This window comes from Sinocyclocheilus rhinocerous, unplaced genomic scaffold (genome assembly GCF_001515625.1).
Source record: "Sinocyclocheilus rhinocerous isolate Xijiao unplaced genomic scaffold, SAMN03320098_v1.1 scaffold1279, whole genome shotgun sequence".
NCBI classification, from domain to species: Eukaryota; Metazoa; Chordata; class Actinopteri; order Cypriniformes; family Cyprinidae; genus Sinocyclocheilus; species Sinocyclocheilus rhinocerous.
This window is the reverse complement of record NW_015634019.1, coordinates 25,532-44,161: the sequence shown is the minus strand read 5'-3', so window position 1 is coordinate 44,161 and position 18,630 is coordinate 25,532. Positions and strand designations below refer to the sequence as shown.

General features: G+C 37.4%; 3 protein-coding genes across 4 annotated transcripts in view; 1 reads left to right on the top strand and 2 right to left on the bottom strand.

The window, feature by feature from the left end:
* Nucleotides 1–1,285: 1,285 nt before the first annotated feature.
* LOC107745128 (alpha-1,2-mannosyltransferase ALG9-like) lies at nucleotides 1,286–12,099 on the bottom strand. 2 transcript variants are annotated; one of them, XM_016558969.1, is made up of 15 exons: nucleotides 11,896–12,099; nucleotides 11,051–11,237; nucleotides 9,226–9,360; nucleotides 8,556–8,626; nucleotides 8,370–8,458; nucleotides 8,099–8,234; nucleotides 6,745–6,832; nucleotides 6,452–6,575; nucleotides 6,138–6,242; nucleotides 5,890–6,044; nucleotides 4,969–5,098; nucleotides 4,595–4,742; nucleotides 3,848–3,977; nucleotides 2,799–2,929; nucleotides 1,286–2,162 (listed from the first exon to the last, which is right to left on the bottom strand). In XM_016558969.1, exons 1-15 carry the CDS (start codon nucleotides 12,066–12,068, stop codon nucleotides 2,039–2,041), a joined length of 1,926 nt encoding a protein of 641 aa, XP_016414455.1. In that variant the 5' UTR covers nucleotides 12,069–12,099; the 3' UTR covers nucleotides 1,286–2,038. The 2 variants fall into 2 exon arrangements, with proteins under 2 accessions (XP_016414455.1, XP_016414456.1); XM_016558970.1 differs by having other exon boundaries at nucleotides 11,051–11,186.
* Nucleotides 12,100–13,697: 1,598 nt separating this feature from the next.
* The window catches only part of LOC107745125 (uncharacterized), a 10,930-nt gene continuing 5,997 nt past the window's right edge, over nucleotides 13,698–18,630 (top strand). The window contains exon 1 of the mRNA XM_016558967.1: nucleotides 13,698–13,881. The gene's annotated coding sequence lies outside the window, so the exon portion shown is untranslated. The remainder of the gene's footprint in view (nucleotides 13,882–18,630) is intronic.
* Nucleotides 14,410–18,624, bottom strand: LOC107745124 (ferredoxin-fold anticodon-binding domain-containing protein 1-like). Its single transcript, XM_016558965.1, has 5 exons — nucleotides 17,998–18,624; nucleotides 17,498–17,654; nucleotides 17,131–17,334; nucleotides 16,825–16,983; nucleotides 14,410–15,657 (listed from the first exon to the last, which is right to left on the bottom strand). Exons 1-5 carry the CDS (start codon nucleotides 18,164–18,166, stop codon nucleotides 14,619–14,621), a joined length of 1,728 nt encoding a protein of 575 aa, XP_016414451.1. The 5' UTR covers nucleotides 18,167–18,624; the 3' UTR covers nucleotides 14,410–14,618.

Here is an 18,630-nt window from a genome sequence, read left to right as displayed (position 1 = left end):
GTGTGGAGCCCAGAGCTCCACATAAACATCATAAAAATACAAGCAGCCTCACTATCAAACGTGATTTTTGAAGAAAGCGTAGTTACACAAATTTAAAATGTTACTTGACACTAGAAAGTTATTTAATGCTGATCTTCGTCTCTTTACCCCCCAGTTGCAGTACAAAGAGCAAATCTGACATGAATCTCAGGGTTTTCACAATTTTTGACCAAAGAAATTTCATGACATGACCTTTCAAGTCCTTCGTGATTACTGGATAAAGGATAATACACGTTTAGATTTATATATGTAATTTTATATGTTAATTTAGAATCTCTCTCACTTTCTCTCTCTCTTTCTATATATACATACACACACACACATATATATATATATATATATGTGTGTGTGTGTGTGTGTGTGTATATATATATATATATATATCTACATCTACAAGTGTTTTAAATGTGAACTTAATTTGTAATTTTTTTACAGCAGAGCAGAACTGGGACAATAATAATTTTACATATTTAATATTTAAAATATTTAATTAGTGATAATTGTTTTTTTATAAATACAAAATTGTATATAAAATATAAATATGGTTGTTGTCACAACCACATGGTTTGTGTTTTCACCATTGCCGCCTTTGTTAGTGGTTGTCATGGTTACTGATTTGATTATATTATTCTGTTCAGTTGTGTGTAGCTTATTATCCTCATTTGGTCTGTGTATTTCAGTTCCTGTCTGTTCAGTTTGAGTTTTTCGGGTCTCGTCAATGTTACATGAGTCGCCAGCCTTCCCTTGTTTGGATTTACCCATCTGTGGATTTATTAAAGACTGCTTATCTTCATCTCGTCTTCGTGTGTGTTTATCGACAGTCTGTGACAGTTGTGTTCATTTTAATCATATGATAATTTTTTAGAGCATAGCAGAACTAGGAAAAACATAACATAACATTTACATATTTAAAACTATATAGAAATGTGAAATTTTGTTTAGAAAATAATAGTTTAGTAAAATAAATTTGTAATTTTTGACAGAGCAAATCTAGGGAGAAATTATGTTTACATATTTAATATTTAATAGAAATGTGTGATCATTTTTTTTTATTTAGTTTAGTTGTAAATAAAATAGATATTTGTAATTCTAAGAACAGAACTAGGACAAACATCCTATATTAAATAGAAATATGATAATTTTTTGAAAATTTTTTTTTTGGGAGCAGAATGGGGAAAAAATTGACATTTTACTGATTTAAGATTTTACATACCTCAATGACTGTTTTAGACATAGGAAATAACAATTCCCTGATATTTCTAGGCTTTCTGAGATGGCTCAGCCACACATTAAGACAGCCTTCTTTTATTTGACTCAATCACAGTTAACACTGATATGATTAAGATGACAAACATGATTTGGAATGCAGACACTCAACAGTCCTGGTCTGCAGTCTGAACTCACAGTCCATGGCCACATTTACTGACGACGGAACTGGAGGAAACCAAGAGAGTTTTTGGTGCAACTTTCATCTTGAGATGCTGAGGGCTGGCCTGGACCAGTTGCACAAACAGGAAGTTCAGCTCTGGATGGATGGATGGATGGATGGATGATGACACATGAGATCTGGTTTGGGTCTGCATTAATGTTCAGTTCATTGTCCCAGATCAAGGATGAGGTCATAACAAACAAGGAACTGTAGTCCTTAAAGGGTTGTCTAAACAGAAATCTTCTGAAACGCTTCAGAAAGATGCAGAGAAGCCCAAGCAGGAATAAAGGAACAAAGGGAATGGAATGAAGCGGAGATGATCGGGAAAGACGGGTAAGGCATCCATGCTCTGTGCTGGAACTGTCCAGGATGGCCAGCACCACTGAAGTCTACATACAGGCCGATACTGCATGGCTTGATAGCCAAGACGGTTACTCTGGCAATCATTCATTCATCATGCACAAACACAATCACACACGTGTGCACAAAAAGAGTTTAGGAGAAGCACCTTGGGACCAAATGATGAAGCGAGGACTTATGGAGGGATGCGATGAAGGAAAAATAGGCAGGTCAGGCTTGCATTCTTTTCCGGGTTTGCTTGGGTCGTCTCGGTTTGAGGATGACATATCTGCTGTAGGTGGTGTATTGCTCAGACAGAAATGGGATAAAAAAGGCCCTGAGCAATCTGGACGACCTGTGTGGGAAAGACACGCAGAGTCATGAACAGACCAACAACGGTTACTGTAGACACGGTGTAACATTGGTTTTGCTTTGTTTCACAGAACTAATCGTTGCCTGGGTTGCGTATGTATATGTGGGGCGGAGCTATCAAAATAGGGGCAAGACCCTTTTGGGGTAGGGGCGTGTTTGTTTTGGTGATTTCAAATATTAACATTGGCTACCAGAAATCGCTTACCCTGCCTTTAAACCGCATAAACACATTTCATTACACCAAATAATGTTCTTTTTAGCAATATCATATGACCCCTTTAAAAACAAAACATATCCACATTTATTTCCCCATCATGAACTGGGCAATAAAGACACCCAGAGATAATTACTGATTAATTGGGTCAAGGATAATCTCTCTTAGGATGATCAGACATCAAGTGTCACAACAATGAATGATGAGCGTTTGACAATGATGTCATAGTATCTTTAAAAGAACAAGGGGGCCCTCTAATGGATAAGCACACACCCTACAATTTTCAATGACTCTTTACAGCAGAATTCATATACTCTGCATGGATTACCCCACAAGAGTCTCTTGTATGTTCACAAATTTCCACTCGTTTTCAAAATTGTCCATTCTCCACACAAAAAGACTTGCCTAGTAGTGTCTAGAAAAGGCTTTTCAGCAATAATGCTCCACTCCTCTTTGTTAGTGGCGTATCGTGGTTCACGAGGGGCTTCTGTTTCAGTTGCCAGATCCACCAGGTAATGACACTGCTTCAGTTCTACCTGAGAGCAAGAGAACATGGAAAATTACATATGTACTTCACATACAGCTGCAACACTGATCTTTTAAGACAGAGCTAGATTAGCTCTCAAATTTTTAACAGCTTTACACTTTAAACCAAATGTTGTGCTGTTCATCTTGAATGCGTCTCGTATTAACACTCAGAACCCCTTATTGAAGACTTTAGACACTGCTTAAAGGGGTCATATGATGCGATTAATATTTTTCCTTTCTCATTGAAGTGTTACAAGCTCTTGGTGCATAAAGTAGATCTGTAAAGTTGCAAAGACTAAAGTCTCAAATCCAAAGAGATATTCTTTATAAAAGTTGAGTCAACCACACCTACCTAAAACGGCTCGTTCTAACACGCCCCCACATGTCTACGTCACGATGTGGGAAGATTTGCATAACACCGCCCAAATGTTCACACAAAGAAAGAAGGCATAACTTTTATTCACGCAGGCATCACAATATGGTAGGGGCGTAACATTTTCATCACACGCTTAAGGTATTCGGCCAATCACAACGCATTGGATAGCTGGCCAATCACAGCTCACCTCGCTTTTTCAGACCGATGAGCTTTGTAAAAAATCAACGCGTTTCAGAAAGACGGGGCATAGAGGAGAAACAATAATGTACAGTATGTGGAAAATAATGTGTTTTTTGAACCATAAACCGCATAAACACATTTCATTACACCAAATACACAAAATAATGTTCTTTTTAGCAACATCATATGACACCTTTAAGATAATGAAGAGGAAGTACTATGGAGAGAAAAAAGTCTAATCACTGTTGATCTTGATTCTTAAAAAAAAAAAAAAACAGAGTGAGCTTTCACACATTCAACAGTTATTAGGCTTCATAACCTTGCAATTAGTCAAATGCTAAATGGAAATGTATGTAGTGGAACACTCAACGTATCGTGACAGCTCCTCAAGATTCTGATCATTCATGTCTGATGGGATCATCCAGGTGGCATCAGGACCCATGGAATATGGCTTAGGTAACTGACCCCTGAACTCTGACTGGATAAACTGTAAGTGCCAGCTGTAAAACAAGATGATACAGTTAGTATATATCATAGACCTATAATAGTGTTCAAAAGTTTGTGGGATTTTATTTTAGGTTTTTGAAATAAGTTTATTATCTTATACTAAAACTGCATTCATTTGATCCAAAATAGCCAAAGCAGTAATATTGTGAAATATTATTACAATTTAAAATGTTTTATATTTCAATATATTTTAAATGTATTTTAATCCTGTGATGGCAAAGCTGAATTTCAGCATCATTACTCCAGTCTTCAGTGTCACATGACCCTACAGAAATCATTCTAATATGCTGATTTGCTGCTCAAGAAACATTTCTTATTATCATCAATGTTAAAAACAGTTGTGCTGCTTGATGTGTTTGTGGAAATAGTTTTTTTCTAGATTCGTTCATGAATATAAAGTTTAAAAGAACAGCATTTGTTTGAAACAGAAATCTTTTGTAACATTATAAATGTCTTTACTGTCACTTTGATCCATTTAATGCATCCTTGCTGAATAAAAGTATTAAAATTCTTTCAAAAGCAAAAAACAACTCATACTAACCTCAGACTTTTGAAGGGGGGTTTATATTTATGTGGCGTCTTTGAGAATTGAATCAGAATTCAAACTCACTTGTTGGGCAGGAGAAAACTGCTGGGGAAGCGGTACCACTCTTTCCCCGCACAAACATTGACCAGTCTTCCTTCTGGAACCGTGTGGATTGCAGGGTCTTTAGCAATGCGATGAAACTCTGGATACAAATCCAGCGGAGCATGATAGCCTTAAAACACAAAGCAACCCCATGTGAGAGAGACATCACAAAAGGAGTACTTTACTGCACAAGGTAAAGAATATGATTTTTATCCTTTTGTTTTATCCTCAACTTCATCTGGCAGCTAGATAACTCTAATATGAGGGCATGTTTCAGCAGAACTAGTCTAAATCTCTCTCTCTGTATCTCTTTCTCAACATCCTTATTGTTGAGCCCTTACATGTTTTGCCCTTACCTCTGAAGAGGGCCACAGATCGGGACAGCGAGAGCACTCCAAACAGCAGCACAGAGCCGAGAGCCAGCCAGTTGGAGGAGATGGTGTAGTGTTCCAGACGGTAGCGCTGGAATATGAAGTGATAGCACTTCTACATGGATAAACAGACAGAAAACAGTTTCAAAAGGGAAATGATTTGAAGTATCACATGAATACTTTACGCAGGTTTAGCTAACTAATTTACAAAACACTGAGGAAATATGCCAATAAAGATGTGCAGTTGTCCATAGTTTTTAAAGGCTTTTTTTTTTTAAAGAGTTCCATATACACTACCATTCAAAAGTTTGGGATTAGTAAGATTTTTTTTAAATATATATTAATACTTTTATTCAGCAAGGATGCATAAAAAATACATTTGTGTTACAATTTCTATTGTTACAATTTTTATTATAATTCTTCAGTTTTTGTTTCAAATAAATGTTCCTTTGAACTTTCTATTCAACAAAGAATTCTGATTAAAAACAAAACAAAGCCTGCATCACGGTTCACAACTGTTTTCAACATTGATCATTTCAACTGTTTGTTGAGCACCAAATCAGCATATTAAAATGACTTCTGATAATGTGACACTAAAGACTGGAGTAATGGCTGCTGAAAATCCAGCTTTGCCATTACAAGAATAAATTACATTTTATACATATTAAAATAGAAATAATATGAATAATACAATTCCACAAAATTACAGTTTTTACTCTATGTTTGATCAAATAAATGCAGCCTTGGTGAACATAAGAGAATTCTTTCAAAAACAACAACAAAAAAATCTTGCCAACGTCAAACTTTTGAAGGGTAGAGTAAATAAATACCATACTATATGAATATACTAATCATTCAGTACCACTGTATCACCATCAGCAAAAACTGCAGTCTACTATTTCTAACCTGCAGTGATGAGAGAGCCACCGCCCCACACAGACAGATGAGAGGGTAGATGGGAAACAGAAAGCGCTCCTCTTTATGTGGACGAGTGAAAAACACCAGCATCCACAAGTACATAGGAGACAGGGTTAACCAGTACGGCCGGCCGAGGTTCTGAACTGCAATTTATACAGTAAGAAACATTAGATTAACACTATGTTCAAAACTCTGCACGCATATCACAAAACAAGTCAAAGACACATCCTTCTTACCATTGAATCTTTCAAGCAGTGCCTCCATAAGCGCCGTGAGAGGAAGAGAAATGAGGGCCAACACAAATACAATGTTGAAATTAAGGAAACCATTCACTTTTTTCACTGAAGAAAGCAATATTATGGATAAAGGACTTGTTTCTCACCTGGAGATCTCTGTGCCTTAAAAAAAAAAAAAAAAACATTTTAATGAAAAAATTTGATCACTGATGCCATCTTATGGCACTGAGAAGAATTAACAATTACGTGCTTTACTGTAAACCAATTTAGTTTAATTTTAATATGAGTCAATATTATTTTCGAAATGTATATACAAATGATCTGAAGTGTACCATAAAGATCTGGCCCATGAGGAGTGAACACGTTGTATAGTATTATATTCAGAGGAGCAATCACCAGCTTGCCATAGTAGCAGCTGTCTACTACAACAACAGGGACCTACAGAAACATGTAACAATGATAAGTGTTATCAGTATAATACACTGAATTTGGATATTTTTTGCCATTTTATTATTGATGGAATCTCAGTGTCTGAAGTCAGACAAAAAAAGACACAAAAACAATTCAACAACTTAAGATGGACACAGAAATCAATGAGTTTCCCAACCAGAAAGAGGAGCAATGCCACCAGAGTCCATGTGATAAAACTCTTCCACTTCTTCTTCAGAAACAACAGGTCAAAGGCAATGGGTATGCTGCAGAAACAAACAGTAAACAGAGGCTAAATTCACCTAGTTGGCTGATCGGGGTTATTTCTATGGCTTTTCACCAAATGCGAGTAAATATTGACTTTGTTGGGCAAATGAAACATAGCAACTAGCCATTTTTACTTATAAAGGAACTGCAGTATAATTCATAGATTAATCTGCAAGAACTACAGTGTTACCCTCACTTTTTAATTATTATTTTTGGGGATTTTTGCCTTTTATCTCTCTCTCTAAGTATAGACTAGACTGAATAGCAGTAGTGAGAAAGAAGAAGTGGGATGAGGACATGTCAAACTTGGGTTATATACCTGATAAACATGTAAATGTTCACAATTCTGATCTGTGGAAAAAACACAAAGCCCCATATTTGAATAGGTAGCCGATTAAATCCTATTATAAAACTGCAGATTTGATAGTTGCATTAGGTAAAAAAAGTAGCGAGTACCAAAAGTTTGAGGTTGGTAATATTTTTTTATGCTTTTTTAAAAAGCCTCATGCTCACCAAGGCTGCAATTATGTAATCATTAAATACAGTAAAACAGTAATATTGTGAAATATTATTATAATTTAAAAGAACTGGTTTCTATTTTAATAGATTTTAAAATATTATTTATTCCTGTGATGCAAAGCTGAATTACTCCAGTCTTCAGTGTCACTTGATCCTTCAGAAATCATTCTAATATGCTGATTTGATCCCCAAGCAACACTGTTAATTATTATAGTGCTGCCTTTTTTTTGTGGAAACCATTTTTTTCAGGATTCTTTGATGAAGACATAGAAAGTTCAAAATAACAACACTTATTTTAAACAGCATTTTTTGTAACATTATAAATGTTTTTACTGTCACTTTTGATCAATTAAATGATAAATAAATGCATTCTACATAAAAGTAAAAATTTCTGTAAAAAAAAAAAAAAAAACTGCCACCAAACTTTTAAATGGTAGTGTGTATGTATCATTTTATGTTAAAATATTATAATATCTGCAGCAGAGCAAAACTTGGCTCAGATTTATCAACTGGTATTAGTTGTGAGCAAATACAATTTTGGATTAAAAAAAAGAAAAAGAATTCTTAAAATACAAATCAACCAAATACATATTCTCATTAGGATAAAAATGCATTTTAATATAAATAAAGCAATACAGGTTCATGTCTGATTAGGAATATTTATAGGAGGAAATATTTTATTTGTGGTAGAAAATATTTTGGACCCTTCTAGTCACTCTACATATAAAATATTGACTATTTCTTACCCCAGCAGGGCACTGAAGGGCCAGCCCATTATGGCCCCCGCTGCAATACCCAGCACAGCCAGACTTGGGCGCCCCTGGAACCAGCCAGTCATAGCTACCACTGTACTGTACATGCAAAACGTACTGGGGAGGAAAGCTGCACATAACATAAACACATTAACCTGCAGTGCATACACAAAATTATGTCAAAAAAGAAAAATAGCACACAAACAGTTATCGTCTAATTTCCCTGTGATCAACCAGATAAGCCAAATACGGCCCACTGACTCACCTGCAGAGGAGCAGAACATCCCTGCACTCAGGACGAGGAACGCCAGCAGAAGCCGGCCCACATGCAAGCCAAACTTTTTACACACGGCCCTGTGTGAGATCCATGAGATTAGATCTTTAAGCCTTATTTACTGTAAAATCCTATTTTAGCTGATGTAAGGTGCAATATGTAGTATGCTGCACTTACTTGTAGAAGTAGAGCTCGCACACACAACAGGTAAAAGCTAGCATGCAGCGCAGGAAATAAAACACAAGGACCTGAATGGGAACAAAATAATTTAAAAAACATTTTAGCCAACTTTCACACGTCTAAGCCGGCCTATAATAAATGGCCAGGATAAAGTGAAAGTGACGTGACATGTGGCCAAGTATGGTGACCCGAACTTGGAATTAGTGCTCTGCATTTAACCCATCCAAAGTGCACACACACAGCAGTGAACACACACACACCGTGAACACACGCGCTGTACATTCACTCCCCCCACCTACAATCCCTGCCGGTACGAGACTCGAACCCGCAACCTTTGGGTTACGAGTCCCACTCTCTAACCATTAGGCCACGACTTCCCCACATAGAGTTGTGATTAAACAAATACAAATTTGTACTACAAAGAAACATAGTTTCCATCATTGTGAAACATAAAGGATTATTACATCATGTTGTCTAAGTGGAACCACTGCTTTTATCCAGCTCCAAGGGTTATTTTTTTCGTCAGATTTGAGATCTGATTTTCAGATTCCACTGAGGTTAAGCAGCCACCTCACTGATCATAGAAAAATCCTACTACATTACAAATGCTTAAAAACATAGAATCAAAACTCATAAACAATCAGTTTGAGGCTGGTGACTAGTCTACCTTGTTGGTTTGTAATAGTTTGGCATGAAAGCAGGCAGGAAGGGCATGGAGCCAAAGATACGCGTAGGAACGAATCGCATAGGCCGGGGAATATTCCCATGTCTGCATTCCTGTTCCATACAGCAGGTAGTGAGTCTGGCCAGCAAAAAGACAGAAATAAAAAGAATGTTGAGTGAACCTTTCTTTTTTATATATACCAAATTGGTAGTTTTCAAAAGAAGAGTGAAATTCAGCAATATGGCCTATTCAACCCATAAGGTTTTTACTTTGATAGTCTGTTTGTGATCAGGAATAGACATAACTTTCTATTGAAGACAAAAGCAAGCTTTTGCATTTGAACTGCACCTGGACAGTCTCTAGTAGGTTTTATTATTGATACCCCAGGGCATCATGGGACACAACTAGAGCCCGACCGATATATCGTTTTGCCGATATGAGCCTGTCGCCGATATATCGTATCGGCGAATATGCTGCCGATATGCCACCGATACGATTTTTTTTACAGAACACATGATTCAGATTAGCCCCCGGGGTTCGGGAGTTACGGGTGGTTAAATTTGCGGTCCGGCGCCGACCGATCTAGCGATCCCGGGGGGCTACAGACGCGCGGAGGGTGGCGTTCGAGAGGGCTCCTAAAGCTGAAGGGATCCCCCGAATTTGCAGGAGATCCGCCGGCGCGTTCGCGAGATAGTGACACCAGTCAACACTTTCCCTTCAGTAAAGCCACGAGTTGTGATTAAACATACCTGTCGGCGTTGAGATTAGGGGAGAGCGGGGCACAAAGTAACACTTTTTGACTCTCAAATTGTGTAAATCCACATGGGGTTCAGAGTATATATTTTTTTTATCCACAGTAATTTTACACTTGTCTAGTACAAATATGTCGCTGTTTCATAATTACAGTATACGTTTTTCTTCATTTACCCTCAAAAAATGGAAGTGAAATGTGACAACATGCCCCGTACACACTTTCCTGTTTATCCCAACAAATGGCCAAGCAAAGCGCACGACACTGACAAGGTACGCGATACAGTACGAGACCATACTTAATTAAGTACTTAATTTCATAATTTTCTAAAAAAAAAAACAAGTGTTGAACTAAAAGTTGTCATGGAGTTGTTCACTTGTCCCACCATAAAAATAATAAATTTTAATATATTAAAAACATGTAAGATTATATTACAAATAAATATACTGTAATTGTCATAACAGGTTATACTGTAGATGTATGTTATAATATAGTATGTTATAATATATAACAGAGTTAAAATTATAAACAATAAATATTTTGTCATAATGTTTTTTTTTTTTTAAAGCTGTCAAATAAAAAAAGCTGTCATGGTGTTAAAAACTGTGTAGATTCCAGCAATAATCGAAAATGTAATTTTTTTGTCTTTTAATTATTTTTGTTATTAATTAATATTAATAATACTTAGCTGGAATTGCAAATTTACAAAAGTATTTTTGTGTATGTTATGATTTCTGTGATTTTGTTATAAATGTTTAATCATTCTAACTATCACAAGTGAATCTGGAATTTTTCTTTTTTTTTTTTCTTTGTTAAGTCAGATCAATAAGGTTAACTTAAATCAGCAGAACTGCAACAACAATAACGAATTAATCACAGAAGATCAAGTTCAAGCAAAGTGTGGAAAGAAGCATAACGACACATAAGATGTAGTGAGAATGCGTCGCTGGACCAACAGGACAAGGGACAGCTCCATCAACTGCCCCAAAACTCTGTCACAATGGTCCCCGGGCCATCCTTATTGCTGTACCCTGAGAGCTTACCAAAAACTGTAAACCAGGAAAATGAGTAACTCACTGGCTCCCAGTAATTGTAGGTTTCATCACAGTCCGAGATGTTACTGAGCAGCGCAGCACAGAAGCGGGCTGAAACCAGGCACTTGAAGGCCGTGGAGCCCTCAGGAGCCCACACCTGTCCTGCTTTACTGGATGACCTGTAAAGGAGATGCGGGGGATAGGAGCTAATGTGCTTATCTGGGAGCAAACTAATAAGCAATATGGAAACAGACCACAGGGTTATACAAAGTTGTCATTCATTTATTTCAGCATTCAAAACAGTGTCAGTCTAAAATCCTCATCCACAAGCATGATCAATACAGATGTGCATGAGAAATTCAATATTTTCACACAGAACAAAAGACAACAACGTCAACAGAGGGTAATATTATTCCTCGTGCCTGTATTACCATGTAAGAAGATTATGAAATTGGACATGCGCGAATGTGCACCTGAGATACACGGCATCAAATATATTATAAGCAATAGAAAACTGACCATTATCTAGTGTCTCTAAAGCACTCCAGCTTATGAAAGAACAGTCATTAAATAAACCACAGCATATGTTTTGGATGTTTGCATCCCGGTAGAGCTGCGATGTGAATGAATGAAAGCCGTCATGTTACACTGAATCGAGCTTATCCGTGTCGCTTTCTGCATGAGCATTTCTATCTCTCTCCGCTTATTTAGATAGTCTATTGACATTACATGTGTTTGCTATCTGTAGATAGTCTATTGACATTACATGTGTTTGCTATCTGTATAAATCGCATATCCAGGCAGCCTGACGTTAGCGAGCTAGCGACCTGTCAACAGCACACATCATTTACACCGCGCCGGAGCTGGACTGGCTTAATGTTTACTTACTCATTTCGGGGGTCACTGGACTTATTTTCCTCAACACATTTGTCGTCTTTTGTTGCTCGGTTGTCAGTGGTAGGTGTGCTGTTCACGTTGTTCGCGTCTTGTTTGCTTCCCCGTCTGTTGCGCTGAAGGAGAGCCTTCGACGCCATGTTTCTACTGGCTGTGCGTGACGTCATCGTCGGAGCGAAAGCAGGACGGAGAGCCACCAGTGAGAGGAGGATGGCAGATACTGGTATTTTAGTGTCATTGTATCAAATTATGTTATTTTAGTATCATTATAGTTTGAAATGTTGAATTCTTTTGTTTTTTATTTAACTTTTATTTAGTATTCATTTTAATTTGGGAAGATCAGGCCCTTTTTTTCAGAACATGCTTCACAAGTCGTTGTTCAAGCTCTTGTTCTATCAAGGCTGGACTCCGAGACTTGTCATTTGCACTTATATATTGTTGCTCTTTTGTTAGTTTTGACTGCTTTTATTGTCCTCATTTGTAAGTCGCTTTGGATAAAAGCGTCTGCTAAATGACTAAATGTAAATGTAAATTTGAAAGTTTTAGTAATGTTATTGTTGTAATTTTTATTAGTTATTGTTTTTAGTGTTTTTTTGTTTTTGTATTGATTTCTATTTCCGTTTTTTTTATTGTAGTACATCAAGTTTAAATGAAAACGAGAAATGCTGCTTTGGTAATTTGAAAAGAAATTGTTTTTGTTTTTTTAGTTAACTATAATAACCCTGCTGCTAACTCCGATTTTTTCTCTTACTGAATTTGCAAAGTACATTTACTACAACTGTTTTAATATACATACATTTCATAACACACTTTTCTCATTTACTCTCCTTCAGTACATTTAGGTAATATTTAAGCCAACTGAACAACTAATATTGTTAATGATTAATACAAGTATTGTTATATTATTGAAATAACATTATGTTATCACCCTCCTTGCACCATTGTACTATGGTACAATGATGGTATGGCAATAACATGGTATTGAATTATTTGAATATTCATAAACCATGATGATACAGGGTAAAGCAGTAACCTGAAATTGTTAATTTTCTACCTGATTTAACCCATGAAGATTAGTTTGTATTGATTAGTTGGTATAATGTATTTTTGGCTTAGTCATATTAAATGATATTTATGACTTGAACGAAACCAGTTAATTTAGACAATTGCAATTTAACAAACAATTTTCACTATTATCATAATATGTTTGTGTGTGTTATTGTGGTTTTGCATATTAAATTTGGCATATACCTAAATTTACTAAATCTAAACAGCTACATGTGGCATGATGACATTTCTTTAACATTTATATTAGATTCTTGCGATTTAAGAATAAACATTTTCCTGCTTTCCTAAAAATTTAAAGATTTTACACTAAAGAGCAACTAAAATCATATTTAGTATTCTCAAACAGGACCTGTTGTTTCAAAATTAATAGTTTGGTGTGGGTGCCACGATACATGAAGCCAAAAAAACATGCACACTTGCTAAATGCTCAAAAATATTTAATGACAGAACATGTGTTTACCATTTTGAATGTTACATTTGCATTTGATGGACTCAGCACCTGGCGTGCACTTGTTTTTAGATACGTGCCATGACGAGTCTAAGACAGGGGTCACCAAACTCGGTCCTAGAGGGCCACTGTCTTGCAGAGTTTAGCTCAACTTGCCTCAACACACCTGCCTAGAAGTTTCAAGTATACCTAGTAAGAGCTTGATTAGCTGGTTCAGGTGTGTTTGAGTAGGGTTGGAGCTAAACTCTGCAGGACACAGGCCCTCGCTGAGTTTGGAGACCCCTGGTCTAAAATATAACATTTTGTAAATGTAATTCTTATCATTTATCTATATATGGGATTCAGGTTCAGAAAAGACACTGGATCAAATGCTTACCTTTTTGGGACTTAATCAGCAGGATATACCAGCAGTTTGAGCATCCCAACCAGTCCAACACTGTTTGACCAAACAGGTTCATTTTCAGGTAATCTGTGTGACAACAGCCATTATTTTTGCAATTCCATTTGTTTGAGAAATGACACCCTTCACCCTTCAGTCTAATAATATAGCAATATAACAATTTACAGTCACAAATGATCATAAACATAAGCATAGACACTCCAGAAATATCACAGTATCAAATGCAGCTTTAGAGATCATGTAAACACGTGCCAAACAAAGAAACTAGAAAAATATTTGAGTTGCAACAGATTAAATGACTTGCAGTTAATTACATCTTAACTGAAAGAGGTCCCTAAACATGCATAATAAATTAATATAGCAGAGGATGCAATTTGCAATAATTATTTTCATTTTCTTTCCCCATTGCAAAGTACTAAACAACAAGGAAAAGTAACAGTACTACTGAAATTTGTAAACATTTCTTTGATATCTTATATCTTAGACCCACAATATTTTATAATGTCAAATTTTGATCAATTACCATAATAAGCAAAATGTAAACATGATAGGATTTCAAACACAGCAACAAAAAATCCCTTTAGTTCAAATAGTTTGATATGTCAGTTTTAAATAAATGGGAATAACAACCATTGTATTTGCTAAAATTTAACCTCTCTTTTCTTTATTTATAAAAAAAACTGCAGAACAAATCAGTCCAAATAAACAAGACTTCTGATCTATAAAGTTAACCCTCATCCTTAAAAACTTAAATCTGAGATTATTCATCCATTTGATCCATTGTCGCTGAAGCCTCTTCAATCACCTCAGCGTGACCTGCAGGCGCAGGGGTAACAGCCTCCGCAGCTGATTCTGTAGTCCCAATGCCTGGCTGTGTGAAAGGGCCCAATCTGGCGACTGATATGTCAGCCTATAGCAGAGGCTTGCATGACCCATGTGTGGGTGTCTGAAGCGTTCGACTAATGCCACATCCTTAACAGCACCGCAAGAAAGCTCTCGCACAAGTGCGTGGAAGTCTAGTTCATCATAGCTTTCTGGTTCCATCCAGAAACTGATATCATGCAAGTAGCTTGGTGGGTAAAGGGAGAACGGACTGAAAGATCCAAGTGGATTGAGCTCGAAATGCTTAAGAAAGCGAGGATCGAAGCTCCAAAGTAAGCGCCAGTCAGAAATGCCGAAAATCAGGGTAGCTAAATGATCCAAGTTTATCGAGACAGTGATTAACTGTAAATCTTCATCGAGGGCTGAGGTAAAAGAAGGTAGATTTGCGATCCGCCCAAACTTGGAAAGCATCTTTGAATTCATCCACACTTGCTGCTCTAGGCCTGTTTGCGCCTCTTCGAAGGAGATGCCATAAGAAGCAAGTAGTGACTCCAAACAATCTTGGAAGCACTGGACAGGATGGGATTCTGCAGGGAACATTCCCACCAACAGAAGCTGGTGAAATGCAGGAGAACGGCTCGGGGAGATGGGCACTCTCTGAAAGACCAGGCCACTGACTGCGTGAAGAGTACCAGGGCTGAAGTCCTCATTCTGGGTGATCTCTTGGACATGCAGCAACAGAGATGGCCGTAGTGCATAGCTGCCAGTAAAGCTTTGTTGGTCATCCATAGACTCATTTTCGCTTTGGTCAAATATAAAGGTGTCAGTAGGTTTGATCCAGTAGACGTCTGAGTGGGTCAGAGTGGAGTCAAATGCCTCTGGCGTTTCTGGTAGGCAGCTTACCAGTTCCGAGAAGTCTTCATTCATAGTGCACACAGGCCAGATTGACTTTAGCTCTCTAAGTAACTGCTCCTGGACAGTTTTCACTGGATGATGTGACTGCTGACCAAGGAAATGTCTAACACAGAAAGAAAGGTTAGAATTTTGCATCAAATATACTGTATAATGTATAAAAAAATCCACTAAATTAAATACATAATGCATACGCATATACTGACAAAAGTATTGTATGTGTAAAGCCCATCTTTTTTGTATAATATATTACAAGACTGATAACAGATAAGACATAACTTTACAATGCCACCATTTACAGAGAACAAGGGATCGAGGAAGTGTTTGCTGTGAGCATATAAATGATAAATAAATGCCATGATCATGCAGCTATGTCTTGTTTTTGAATGTTCGTTACTTTATTGGAACAGTTCATGCAAAACTGGATATCTTGTCATCATTAATTCCCCCTCATGCTGTTCCAAAGCCGTATGACTTCTGTGGAAAAAGTATCCAGGCTGCTAACATTTTAATGTTTTGGATAATAACCATTAAACGGCAAACCGATGAATATTAAAATCCTATACAACTTTTGTCTAAATAAATAAAACCCTAAAACATCAAATCAATTTTATAATCAGTTTAAAGTGAATTGTATCACAGCATTATAACATACATAAAATGGGTATGAAAAATGGGATATTGATTCTAATAGATAGAAATTAGATAAACATAGCTAAAAAGATAACATTTACAAAAAAAGAAGAAGAGCAGCAATTAAATATTCTGTACAACCAAGACCAAATCTCTAACATTGGTCAATTACAATATGGTACATTTCACACATTCCTAGCAAAAAAGCTACATAAAAATAGTTAATATGACTTGTCTGCTATATTCCAAGTCTTTGGGGCCATAATATAGCTATATGTGAGGAACAGACCAATATGGAAGTCGTTATTCACTAATAATCTTCCCCTCTGCTGTAGATCTTCAATCAAATATGGCACGCTTGACATTTGGTCACAACACATGCGAGAACCAGTGATGCTGACTCATATTTGCATAGTCGATGCAACTTTTGTAGCCCATGAAGCTCGCCACGTTATTATACGTAGCACACAAGTTGCATTTAAACACTTCTATGATACTTAAAAAAATAATCTTTTGTTTCCACAGCTTCAAAACAACATAATGGTGATTAAATGTCACAGTTTTCCTTTTTGGATAAAGTGTTTCTTATAAAGAGACTTCAGGTTGGCTATTTTCCAGTCAGCAACAAGTTACCACTTACCTGTTCATATAATTACTCAACTCTGGCGGAAGCTCAAAGCAAACGGTCTCCTTCCCAATGGTTTTCTCCATTTTCAGTTTTTCTGGTATGGTGTGCGGGAGACTCCGAGTGAAGATGTGGGTCAGAGCTCCCTCTACATGGAAACCTTTGTCTTGACTCCTTCGCAAAAGAATTTTATTTGATGAATTCGAAACTGAATGCCATTACATAACTGTAACAGGACCATTAAAAGTTCTTTAAGTCCAATTAAACACCATGTTAAATCACATTGTAGTGGACTGTGTCCACTTGTCCAAAGCTGTTTACCTGTAACCAGTACATCTGTAACCTTGATACGTTTCACAGTCAAAGGGATGGATTTCAATGAGAATTAGCCCTGCTTCTGCTGCCATGGCAACCACCTGCCAACTATTGTGCCATTCTCTCATTGGACTGTCACACGGAGTGCCGCCTTGGCCATTGCACAAGGTGACGTGCACTTCCCCATTGTCCTTCAGGACTGCAACGGCACTAGAAAAAAAAAATCCATCCATCACACATCACATATGTACAAAGCACCAAAAGACCTTGAAACTCTTGATCCCCTCAGTTCCATAACATTACATAACACTGGAAGTCAAGCTTATGTAACACCATAATAAAGACCTTGTTGCCACAAGAGTGTCACACTTACCTTCGGAAAAATTTCTCCAGCAGAATGCGGTTCTTCTTTACGCCACTTTTACGCCCACAGTGAGGGAAATTGAAGATAATGCAGTCAAAAAGATGATGCTTAATGGTTCCGTGCTCCTTTAGGCTTGTGCAATCCACCTCAAAGAGAACGACTGATCCTGCAGTGGGAGTTTGTATTGAAATCAAGGCCTCCACAGAATTATCATACAGAATTCAATGAAGCTTTTAACCCTCCCTGGCAGTTTCATAGCAACCAAATGTGTACATTTGGCTGCAGGCATGCGAATTCAGGGCTATGACACTTGATGTGTGGGAAGAATAGGTCTCCTTGAAAATGCTTACATTAGCAGATACTAAACTATGGGTGAAACTATGGGTATCGATGAAATGGCTTTCAGATATCATGAAAACAGGACAACAAAGACACAAGAAAGCACCGCAAGAGTAAAAACATACATGGAAGACAACATTATCAGAATGAAGAATCCCAAAACGACCGACCTCTGTCACGGAGTCGCTGTATGTTCAGTATGGCTCCCTCCTGTCTATACATTTGATTCTCGCTTTGAAAGCAAGTGGCGGTCACGCCGACGTCGTCGCTCTCGCTCAAAGCTGCCGAGAAAGAGAAGTTGCCTTCCCCTACAAGTAGCACCTCGCGTGTCTTGGACATTTCCAGAAAATCTCAAGTAAACAACCCAGCAAGCTGTCACATTAGTAGGAGAACAAAACTTTTCCATACATTTTAACCAAGGGTTACAGCGTCGCTTCGACTATCGAGCTGGAACTGAGCGAAGAAAGCCTGGCAGGACACAATGCGGCATTAACACTAGACTGCATGGCGCTCTGACATCTGTCGCGATACGGCTTTAAAGCTAATTAAAATAAATACCACAGCTTGTAACGCCGGTGTTTCGGAGCTAACGCGACACTTGAAGACCAGAGGTGGTTTTACGTGACAACGTGTAATTGAGAAAGAGAGAGGTGCAGTTTCATAAGCTGGCGTGCAGCAGCAGTGAAGTTTCGTTACCCGGGGAATGCCGCATAGTGGAAAACAACCGTAAACATCCCGTTACTATGCGCTCGATTGCAATTTGTCCTAAGACAGTAAAGCAGTCCGTCCGGTAAAAAAAAAAA

Excerpts from the sequence above, each read along its gene's own strand:
- LOC107745128 (XM_016558969.1), bottom strand. The coding sequence starts at position 12,068 with ATGACGTCACGCACAGCCAGTAGAAACATGGCGTCGAAGGCTCTCCTT. Across the intron at positions 8,459-8,555 it reads TGCGAGCTCTACTTCTACAA|GGCCGTGTGTAAAAAGTTTG; the intron begins GTAAGTGCAGCA and ends GATCTCACACAG. Across the intron at positions 2,163-2,798 it reads CCTTTTCTAGACACTACTAG|GTCGTCCAGATTGCTCAGGG; the intron begins GCAAGTCTTTTT and ends TTTCCCACACAG.
- LOC107745124 (XM_016558965.1), bottom strand. The coding sequence starts at position 18,166 with ATGTCCAAGACACGCGAGGTGCTACTTGTAGGGGAAGGCAACTTCTCT. Across the intron at positions 17,655-17,997 it reads ACAGCGACTCCGTGACAGAG|GATCAGTCGTTCTCTTTGAG; the intron begins GTCGGTCGTTTT and ends CTCCCACTGCAG. Across the intron at positions 15,658-16,824 it reads TTGAGTAATTATATGAACAG|ACATTTCCTTGGTCAGCAGT; the intron begins GTAAGTGGTAAC and ends TTTCTGTGTTAG.